Source organism: Scleropages formosus, chromosome 5 (assembly GCF_900964775.1).
Source record: "Scleropages formosus chromosome 5, fSclFor1.1, whole genome shotgun sequence".
In the NCBI taxonomy this organism is placed as follows: domain Eukaryota; kingdom Metazoa; phylum Chordata; class Actinopteri; order Osteoglossiformes; family Osteoglossidae; genus Scleropages; species Scleropages formosus.
The window spans coordinates 4772424-4783491 of NC_041810.1; the positions used below are offsets into that span (position 1 = coordinate 4772424).

The following is an 11068-nucleotide window of genomic DNA, read 5'->3' on the forward strand; positions in this document are numbered from 1 at the left end:
GCACCAGCAGTTACTGATCCACAAAGTGGGACAGCGAATGTGTGTTCAAAGCTGCAGGGAATGTAACTTTATGGAATTTCCAAATACAATAACCTCATTGTATTCTCTATGAGACGTGTACGTCGCTTTGAAGAAAAGTGTCTGCTAAAAATGGATACATGTAAAATGTAAATGTAGCCAAAACATAATTACACTTTTTGTTCAACCTACAGACAGAAGATATTGTTTTGTCACCAACATATGAGATTAAATAGAAAAGTTATGGTTCATTAAGGCATGAGATACAGAGCCAGGAGACAGAAAGGTTGGCGCAAAGATCCAGTGGATCTTCACTTGCACAGACTACAGTTGTTGCCATTCAGTCCACGGTAGCTGTGCGGAATTTTCACGTTTTAACTTGTTGTTTAAACAAAACGTTATTTATTTATTGTCACTCACACTTTTTCATTTTTTTTTCCCCATTTTCGCTCAATTAACTAACGCTATAATTTGACAGCGCCGAAGAAACTCAACAACAGAGCGAGAAGTTTCCTGACGAGAAAAACGAGCGCTGCGACCTACCGGCACGAACAGCAGATGGCGCTGTGGACTTCCTGCTCCTTGAGCGGAAGTGAGACGCGCGAGGGCGGGCCAGGGGCCGCGCCCGCGCGCGTCCTTGTCCGGCGAGCTCGCTGGCGGCTGCGCCGTTGCTCGCCCGAGTGCGCATGTGCGGCGTGAGCGTGCGATTGGAGGAAAGGCGGAATGCAGGGGACGCAGCAGTTGCTCAAGGTGTTCGTGACCCGGCGGATCCCGCAGGAGGGCATGAGGGTCCTGAACCAGAGCGGCCTGTGAGCGCCCCTCCCCCCCTTTTGTCATGTCGTTCTTTTTAATCTATGGGCTCATCATGCGTGCCTTCTCTGGTGGTGGTGGGAGAGACGCTGCGGCGGGTTGTTGGTTCGAGTCCCACCCCTGCCTGCTGCAGGGCCCTCGTCGAGGTACGGTACTGCGCTGAACCATGAGCTGCTTTAGCTCCCGCTCAGGTGCGCAACACAGAAATGGAGTTACTGCTGAGCACATGATGAGAGGGACAAAAACTTTTTACTTTCAAGTTACTATGGTATTACAGTGTGACTGAGTGAAACTGCGTTCTCGTGGCTGCAAATACGCGGTTAAAAATGCCTCTTCTTGGAACCGAACAGTTCTGATCTCATTAATTTCATGCAAAAATTAGTGTTGGCTGCTAAAGTTTAAGAAAAACTGTTGAATTTATTAATCTTATTAAAAAGATGCTTGTTTTTTTGCTTAAAAATATTTTTTGAAAAGTCACCTGATGTTACCAGCGCCCTTGTCTGCACGCTTTGGGTAAAACCTCATGTCACAATAGGTTTACTTTTACTGCCACTGGTCACGAGGGAGGAAGAGATGTGAGTTTATAGGAAAGTGACTCCGGTGACCTTTCTGCAGGTCACACCATGTTTTACTGCGCTCGAAATGCTACGGTGCAGTTCATACAAATTAATGTGCAGCTGTGTTGATCGGGACTATTTCTCTTACTTTACTGAAGTCCATCTTTTTATCCATTTAATAATTTCCATATGTACTGTCCTGACCTTTTCTCCGAAGCAACCGAATTTCTTAAGCAATGAAAAATTATTTGTCATTCATGCGGCTTTTTTTTTTCTTTTTTATTGGAGCAATTCAGGGTAAACACCCGGAGCGAGGGCCCTACGGTAGGATGTGGGATTCAAACCTGTGACCTCCGAGTCCAGAGACAGCGGCTCTAACCGCTGTGCTACCTACTGCGTCATATTTTTCATTTATTTTATTTATAAGGGCTCATTATTATTATAACTGCTACTATTATTATTACTACTGTTATTATTTTCTGTTCTGGGTTCAGGTGCAAGGTATCGCTGTGGGACTCGGATGAACCCATCCCGCGTACCGACCTCCTGCAGGGCGTGTCGGGGGCCCACGGGATCCTCTGCCTCCTGTCGGACCGCATCGACGCCGAGGTTATAAACGCAGCAGGTGTGTGTGTGTGTGTGTGTGAGAGAGAGAGAGAGAGAAAAGAACCAGGGGTGGCACGGTGATGCCGTGAACACCGGCGCAACTTAATTCCCACGTGTTCGTTTCCGTCTGTTCAGGGCCGAACCTGAAAGTGATCAGTACTTTATCCGTGGGGTTTGACCACCTGGCCGTTGGCGAAATCAAAAAACGGTGAGAATTCGGCTCCCCCGAATAAACGAGCGACGAGCTCAACGATACTTGATGATAAAACGCTTGCGTTCGAACACCCTGCCTTTGTGCGGCGTGTTTGGCGCACGGGTACGCCGCACGCGCCTTAGGGTTACGCTCCGTCTCCGTTTCTGCGCAGCGGCGTTCGCGTGGGATACACTCCGGACGTTCTCACGGATGCCACCGCGGAGCTGACCGTGGCTTTGCTGCTGGCCACGGCGCGCCGGATCCCGGAGGGGGTCGAAGAGGTGAAGAAGTGAGTGGCGGGGCTGTACGTGTCGCGCGCGTTAAGCGCGTCGTCGGAATGACCGTGCGAAGCATACGGAACGAGTGCCCTGTCTTGCAGCGGTGGGTGGAGCAGCTGGAAACCCTTGTGGCTGTGCGGCTACGGACTGTCCGGCAGCACGGTGGGAGTCATCGGCCTGGGACGCATCGGTAACGCCGCCGTCGACCAGCAGGGCTATGCGCGCTTCCCTCTGCAAGGCGTCATCTTGACGTCGCGATGAGCCGAGACTCGAAAAACAACGTAACGCAGTTGAGGGGTCTTACGATGGCTGTCCTCTTAACTATATTATTATATTATTTTTAAGTCTCGCTGTTCGCTCGTAACGCCTCGCGCCGACCGCTCCGCCATAAAATGCCCAAGACAACGGATTCGGAAATTGGGATTTACTGTGCATCATAAAAAATCTGATGCTTTACTGTATGTATATCGTTCTAAATTAGTTTTAATGTGAGTAACGTGTGAAGTTTGGCAATGTGTAATAAAGCCCTGTTTTATAACATAGCATTCGCATGTTATATCTATATATCTCTTGGCTCATATTAGGGGATTTGCAAGTTGCGACAAAGTTTGACTTGCGACGGGGTTGTGGGAACGGAACCCCGTCGCAAGCGAAGGACGGAATGTACCGAAAACCATCCTCTCTGCCGCTCGTGCTGTACTTTTTGGGAGCTGTGTGGTATCAGTAAGAGATCCATCCTGCAGGCGATCGTTGTCACCTCCCTGTTTTGGATTTTGTGTCGACTCACCTGTCGGTTGCGTGGTCGTCTCAGGCCTGGCCATCGCGCGCAGGCTGAAGCCCTTCGGGGTGAAGAGGCTGCTCTACTCGGGACGGACGTCCAAGCCTCAGGCTGCCGAGGTGGACGGGGAGTTCGGTAAGGAGATGGGAAGTGGGAGGGGGGGGGTGGCCGACTGGCCGGCCTATGAAGTCGACTTCACGGCTGAGCCGCGCTCCTCCGCTGCCTCCCCAGCGTCTCTGGACCGGCTGGTTTCCGAGAGCGACTTCGTCGTCGTGTCCTGCTCCCTCACCCCCGAAACCCAGGGCCTGTGCGACAAGGCTCTCTTCAGCAAGATGAAGAAAACTGCCGTCTTTGTCAACACTAGCAGGTGACCGTACGTCCCTGCTGCTCGCGCCTCCCGTTTTGTGAGACCGGGGGAGCTGCGCCGCTCCTCCGGAAGCCGGCTCGCGTGCCGCCGCTGACGTGTCCGGGGCCGATTCGTTCAGGGGAGCCGTGGTGAACCAGGAGGATCTGCACGAAGCGCTTTCGAGCGGTCGGATCGCGGCTGCCGGGCTGGACGTCACCACCCCCGAGCCCCTGCCCACGGACCACCCCCTGCTCAAGCTCAAGAACTGCGGTGAGTTGGACCGATGCGTCTCAACTGAAAGCTGCTCCTTGCGCCTTTGGCTTGAGGTGACCCCCCCCATTAAGGGCGTGGCGGGCGAGACCTTTGGGGTCCGAGGCGTCTCCTCGTAACGGTGTTTCTCGTGGTCTTCCCTCAGTGATCCTTCCCCATATTGGCAGCGCCACCTACTCCACACGGGGCATCATGGCGGAGCTGTGTGCCAACAACCTGCTGGCTGGCCTCACCGGGAGCGCGATGCCCAGCGAACTCGCCCTCTAGGACCCGATGCTACTAAAGACTTCTAGTGCCATGGTAGACGGCGGGTTTATTAACTTTCCATGCAGTATAGTGCTGTACTAAAACATTAAAAATGATTGAGTAACTCCACGGTATATCAGCCAGAATTACTACGCTCCGTAGCCGGAGTTGAGTCGAACCTTCGTCGGATGCACAGGTGAGATCGTTTTCGGGATGAATAGATACGGCGTCCCGGCAGCGCGAACCATGGGTCGTGTCGCGGCTGGGAAAAAGGCAAGGGAACCGAATACGAGCGTACGTGTCCCGGCGACGGCATCGGTCTGCACGTTTCTGCGGTCTGACGCGCAACGGCGAATTTCAATAATCTACTCCGCGCTCCGACTGGAAACAATTCGTTTATGAAAGTATACACTCCAAGTTCACGCGACTGAAAAGTGCTCCCGTTTTCCATTTTTCCCTTAAAACGTCCTCCACGGCTCCGCGTCCTTCTGATTTACATATGCAAATGACCTTTCTGTGTCATCCGGCTGCACTGTCTATTGGAGAGAAGATGGTACAAATAAAACTCTTGCTAAATGGTGACGTGTCCTTCGTTTATTCCGGCTTCTACGGCAAATTGAAACGAGCTCTTCGTTTTGCCCCACCCCGCGCCATAAATCTCGACACGCGACGCTGCGTACGCGCAACGCGGCCTCCTTCCTTCATTCGGCCGTTGCGCGTCTCCAGCTTCGGAAGCCAGAGAGGAGGAAGGCAGTCAATTTCTTTTCAATAATTAGTCAAATTCACAGAATTACTCCTGAGTCTTTCGATAACGTTTATATGATATGCAGGTATAAACATGTTACTGTGCACTTAAATTCACAAAACAGCCTTTACGGTCCAGTGGACAAATCAGTTGAGACTTATATTTGAACTACATAGAATGAAGTACACAATGTTAAAGGTCTTTTTTTGGGGGGGAGTGTGTGTGTGTCTCTATCTATCTACATATACCCACACACAAGTATTCATTCTCTTGGCTTTTCAGGAAGATTTGTACAGATTTCAATTTATGGATAGGGGAAGGATACATTTGGCAGCCTTTCGGAAACCTGTACGTGAGCAGCACCGTTATTGCAAAATGCAAAATCATCGCATTGTACATGAGTGGCCCTCGTTCGCAGTCGGAATAAAAAAAATTGTAAAGTCTGTTTTAAACCTGCAAAACATGACAGCGTAAGTGGGGGGGATTTAGCCTGAAGTTGCTGTAACGCGGAACGCAATATCTGTGAAAAACTTGTGCTGTAATAATAATAATAAAAAAAAATCACTTTGAAGATTCACACTCAACTTTGAGCTCCGTTAAAATAAAAACGGGCTTTTCCCTTCAGTCTGAAAGTGCTACATCCATCCCCTCGTTATTGATCACCGACGCAGGAATACCGGACACCAGCTGTAAACACTATGGAAGTGAACGGAATAAATTCGGCTCCAACTGGCCGCTTTCGCTCGGATGCAAATGTACATTTCGGGAAGGAATTAACTGAAGAAAATGCAGTTGTTGAAGTTAATGTTACTTTTGAAAATTAATAAAACGACTGCTTATAACAAGGAGCCGGTGTAACTCTGAAATGAGGCGACTGGGTGTTTTGGGAAAGTATATTAGTCATGTTCATTGTCATGAAAAAAAATACAGAATACTGTTGATCTAATTATGGGCAAACCGTACCTTCGCTCGTGTTTTTACCCTTAGAGACACGAAAAATTTCGACACTTCAAATTGTGCAGCGTCTACAAATTCATGTAAAAAATTCATTTACCCGCCACGTCACTTAAAGCAACTTACAATGTTATTTACAGTTATTTAGCCATTTCCGCTGCTGGGTAATTTTACTGCAGCTGCTTAGGGTTAGGTACCTTGCTCCAGGGTACAACGGCAGCAGGTCGGATGTGAACCTACAACCTCCGGATCTGAAGGCGGCAGCTGGATCCACGATGAGCTGCCCCGTGGGGCGGCTACCCTCCAGCTTAAGGCCGTTCTTTGCGTTTTTATTTCACTAAAAGCTCAGAACAGGGGAGGAAGCTTGTAAGGTGGGCGGAAACAGGAGGTCTGGAAAACGGAGGCCTCGACTCGGACCGCTCTCCTTGCCGCGCTAACCTCCGCATCCCTCAGACTTCACTCAAAACAAGAAAAAGTAAAAGCAAGTAAAAATAAAATTCTTTACACATGGGGGGTGCGGTGGCGCAGTGGGTTGGACCGCAGTCCTACTCTCCGGTGGGTCTGGGGTTCGAGTCCCGCTTGGGGTGCCTTGTGACGGACTGGCGTCCCGTCCTGGGTGCGTCCCCTTCCCCCTCCGGCCTTACGCCCTGTGTTGCCGGGTAGGCTCCGGTTCCCCGTGACCCCGTAAGGGACAAGCGGTTCTGAAAATGTGTGTGTGTGTGTATAATGGCCCCAGAAGACTCGACATGCAAAAAAAAAATTACAATCTGCGACTCGTCGACCTCCCGGGTTTCCACTTCGCCGGAGGCGGCTGGGCGTAAAGCCGAACGCCCCAGTGACGTCACCGCGTTTCCGAACCCGCCTCGCTCGTATCCGCGCCGGCAGCGACTTACAAATAAGAGCGGAAAACGGAAACGGTGAAAACACGGTATACTGTGAACGAATTTTGAGATGCCACGGAGACAAAGTGCTGCTTTATATCCAAGGGGCTGGAAAGTACAGTATGTTTCTCCTCATTATGCGATCGTTACGTTTTCCTTTATTCGTTTAGCTGACGCTTTTCTCCGAAGCAACTTACGATGATTTAGCCATTTATATAGCGGGGTAATCCTTACCATGTCAGTTCAGGGGAAGTACCTTGCTCAGGGGTACTACAGCAGCAGGTGGGATTGGAACCAGGCCCCTTCAAGTGGCTTTGGCTCTAACCACTACGCCACCTGCTGCCCGAACGGGAAGAAATACGCATAAAGGAAAAAGCCAAGTGCTCCGGGTGCGGGGGGTCGCGGGGGGTCTGTGACGGCGAATCAGAGCAAGGAGCCGGGGAGGTCGTTACCCTGCCAGCGCAGGCAGGTGGTCTTGGAGTGCTTGTACAGGTGGCTGGACTGGCTGAAGCGCTTGCCGCACTTGAGGCAGGCGTAGGGCTTCTCGCCCGTGTGCACGCGGATGTGCTTCTTGCAGTCCGTCAGCGTCAGGAAGGTCTTGCAGCAGATCTTGCAGGCGTACTTGCGCGCCCCCGCCACCACGAGCACGTTGTGCTCCGACAGCGCCTTCTTGCACTTGGACAGGACGTCCGCAGACGCTCTGGTCAGCTGGGGCGGCGCGGTCGGCGCGGCGGGTGAGAAGGAGGGCTGTTTCGCGCCGGGGGTCACCTTGGGCGCGATCCTGCGGTAACTTGGGAGGGCCGTGCGGGCGCCGCCCAAATCCTGGCGGGAGGAACGCAACGATGAGCGCGAGCCCACGCCCAAGAGCTGGAAATGCGGTGCAAATTGCTCAGGCCCCGCCCACCGGTAGCCCAGCGCCTCCTGGGGGGGCTGTGGGAAGAAAGCATCAGAGCGGACCTCTCTGGAGAAGAAGCGCTGCTGGGGATGGGCAGAGCTGGAGCGTAGTGCGGAGAAGGGCGCGGCGCCGGTGGCCGACTCCGGGGCCAGAAGGAACGGCCCCCCCTCCCCGTCCGGCTGCCAGTCTGCAGCCGTCATGGTGAGGAGACCGCCGCTGTGCCCCCCGAAGCGAGTCTGTAGCCCCAGAATGTCGACGTCCCTGGAACACAGGAAGCTGGAGATGCTGAAGTCCTGCTTTCCTCCCTGGTCTTCGTGGTCAGCAGGATGAGCGGATGGTCCTCCCCCAGCCCCACCTGCGCCCGACGGGTCGGCGCCGCCCCTGAGGTGGGAGAAGCTGCGCTCGCTGCTCTCCGGGCTCTGCTCCCTCTTGTCCGGGCGCCGCCTTGACCGGTCGCCCCCCCCAACCCGGGGGGTCACGTCGCCAGCCTCGTCCAGGGGCTCCGGGGAGCTTGGCGGTTCGTTCTTCACCGCCACTCGCTTCTCCTCTTCCTCCTCCTCCTCAGCTGATTCCTTCACTTTAACGTCGACGCCTCCGGGGAGCTCCACCTTGCCCCGCCACCGCTCATCACCCCCGCACCCCCCGTCCGACTGGCTGGGCACCTGCACGTCCTCCTGCGATGGCCCCTCCCCGTCCTTCTGCCCGCCGCTGCCGTCCCCACCCACGCCGCTCTCCGGCTCCTCACCCAGTGTCCCGCCCTCTTCCGCTGGGGCCACAGAGAGCCGGGGCCAGAGTCCGGCTCCGTCTTTGGGGGCCGGCGGCACCGAGGGCTGCTTGCGCTTGTGGATGCGCCGGATGGGAACAGAGGCTTGCTGCACCACCCCTTGTGGGGCGACGCCCTTGTCCAGCCGCCCCGGGGCAGAACCCGCCGAGCCGAGATGCGGCTGCAGGAACCTGGGGCCGGCAGCGGGGGCCTGCCGGAGCTCCGGCTGACGGCGCACGTCCCTATTGGACAGTGCGCGGGTGGTCAGGTAGCGCTTGCAGGCTTTCACCACGGCGTTTAGGTGCAGATGCGAAGCAGCCAGCAACACGTCCATGACGTTGCTCTTACCCAGCATGAGCGTGGAGGTGTACATCATGTCGACCAGGGCGGCGAAAGCCTCCGGCGTCACCACCTCGCCGTCCAGCTGGATCACGCTCACGCTGCCGTCGCCCTCTGCCGCCGTAAAGAGCGCGCGGAAGTGCGTGCTGCAGGCCGCCAGCACCGAGCGGTGCGCCCTGAAGTGCCGGCTGCCCACGGCGATCACGCAGTCGCACAGCTGCCCCTGCACGCGCTGGTGGTTGAGCTGCCGGAAGACCTGCTCAAAGTGTCCCGGGAACTCCATGAGCTGCGGGCGGAGAGAACAGAGTCAGGCTCAGCTCCCCGGTATCCCAACATCTGGAAGAGGGTTGTGTGCAAAAACTCAAGTCAAACACATCTACAAACTGATGTTACTAATGCAATAAAGTTTACTGTGTTTTCACACTACAGACTCACACACACACATTGTCTGAACCGCTTGTCCCATTCAGGGTTGCGGAGAGCCGGAGCCTAACCCGGCAACGCAGGGCGTAAGGCTGGAGGAGGAGGGGACGCACCCAGGACGGGGCGCCAGTCCACCGCAAGGCACCCCAAGTGGGACTCGAACCCCAGACCCACCAGGGAGCAGGACCCGATTCAACCTACTGTGCTACGGCACGCCCCACTAACTGTTCAGGCTATATAACTGTAGTTAACATTTACTGGGCTTTCACACTATACTACACAGTTCAGACTATATAACTCTTATTACATATAAATATACCAGCGCATCCCATCGGGACGCTGCTTTGTTTGTTACCGCTGCGCGAGCGGATCTGTCCTCCTCTCCGTCCAGGTGTCTAGTCGTCCTCGGCTGCGAACGAAGCTACGCACGCGGCTCCTCGCGCACTGTCGCTAGTTCGCGCGGGAGAGCGCGCGCGTTCGCCGAGCTCTTTGCACACGCGCCCTAACGACGAGACGCGCGAGCGGCGCCGTCGCTGCCATCGGTGCGAGCGGAGGTGCGCGCGAGCCGCACACCGCCGGGGAACGTGCGTGATGTTAGCGCACAAAGCCGCGAAGGGCCGGTGGCAGCACGAGCAGGCCCGCTCCGCGCGTGTCCTCCGAATCGCGCCCCGGGAACGCGCAGGGCCGCCAAGAGCGCCCACCCCGCGGACACGCGCTGCCCCAGTCCCCGCCTCTGTTGGCGGCGGGGGGGGGGTGCGGCGGCGGTGCGCGAGATCCGCGAGTGTTAACACGTCACACCCCGTCCGGAAAAATGCCGCTGTACTTGGCCGTTGGAGGGTGGAGGATGTCTCTGATAACTGCAGTGTGTGTGTGTGTGTGTGTGTGTGTGTGTGTGTGTGTGTGTGTGTGTGTGTGTGTGTGTGTGTGTGTGCGTGCGCGTGTTTTACACGGTCCTGTTCCAGGAACTCAGGCTCAGTGGTCTTTCCATATGCTCAATCTGTCCTCGGCCAGGCTATATGGTCACTGTGGTCACTCCCTGCCTGGTCAGTGCGCACGGACCCGTCTCTGTCTGTTTGGGCCCTGCCGTTATATTGGACCGGGTTGGCCCAAATCAGGCCTTATTTTATTCACCTCACTCCAGTTTACCTGCCCCTTGTGTCTTTATTCTGATAAAGTTTCATGCAGCTACTCGTGTGATGAACGTCAGTTCATATGGTGGAAAGAAACAAACTGCACTTAAGAATCACACGTCTGCATCTAAGTGTCTCTTCCTGTTAATGTAACGAACATATTGTATTTTCTATGAGATGTTCGTTGCTTTGGAGAAAAGCATCTGCTGAATGAATACATGTAAATGTCTCAAAGCAAACTTTATAGCGCTTCTGATCTGGGCCATGATAATTTCCATCCTGGACGACTGCAATTCTTTCCTTTGTAGTCTTCTGTCCTCTGCCATCGATCCTCTCTGGCTGATCCATTATGCTGCTACACAAGTTATGTTTGACCCACCAAAGAGTTCCCATACACCCTCATCCTGGTGTCTCTTCACTGGCTTTCTGCAGCTGCCCATATCAGCTTTAAGACTCTGGTTACGACCTACAAAACCATCGCTGGATCTTCTCCACGATACCCACAGCACCTGATCACTTGCTATGCCCCAAAAAGGCTGCTACACTCCTCCACCTCTTCCCGCTTGGTGGTCCCACGCACAAGAGGTCCAAAATCGAAATCCCGAAGATTCTCAGTTCTCGGCCCACCGCGGTGTAATATCCTCCCTCGCTCAATCAGAGCTGCCGACTCCCTCTGAACTTTCAAGAAGGGTCTCAAAACACTTCTTTCACACCCACTTCTCTCCAGGTCTCCTATCCGCTCCATAAACTCGTACTTCATTATCATTAAAAAAAAAAGTGCTCTCTACCTATTAAATATGCAGCTACGCATGCAGTGCACGCTGGTTTAAATGGTG

General features: G+C 54.2%; 2 protein-coding genes across 2 annotated transcripts; one reads left to right on the plus strand and one right to left on the minus strand.

The window, feature by feature from the left end:
• Positions 1–605: 605 nt before the first annotated feature.
• On the plus strand, positions 606–4682 carry grhpra (glyoxylate reductase/hydroxypyruvate reductase a). The gene is made up of 9 exons (XM_018746147.2): positions 606–827; positions 1880–2010; positions 2127–2199; positions 2357–2473; positions 2564–2652; positions 3274–3375; positions 3472–3607; positions 3726–3856; positions 4002–4682. Exons 1-9 carry the CDS (start codon positions 742–744, stop codon positions 4121–4123), a joined length of 987 nt encoding a protein of 328 aa, XP_018601663.2. The 5' UTR covers positions 606–741; the 3' UTR covers positions 4124–4682.
• A 1822-nt stretch (positions 4683–6504) lies between these two features.
• LOC114910588 (zinc finger and BTB domain-containing protein 5-like) lies at positions 6505–9802 on the minus strand. The gene is made up of 2 exons (XM_029252331.1): positions 9458–9802; positions 6505–8965 (listed from the first exon to the last, which is right to left on the minus strand). Exon 2 carries the CDS (start codon positions 8960–8962, stop codon positions 7106–7108), a length of 1857 nt encoding a protein of 618 aa, XP_029108164.1. The 5' UTR covers positions 8963–8965; positions 9458–9802; the 3' UTR covers positions 6505–7105.
• Positions 9803–11068: the final 1266 nt, after the last annotated feature.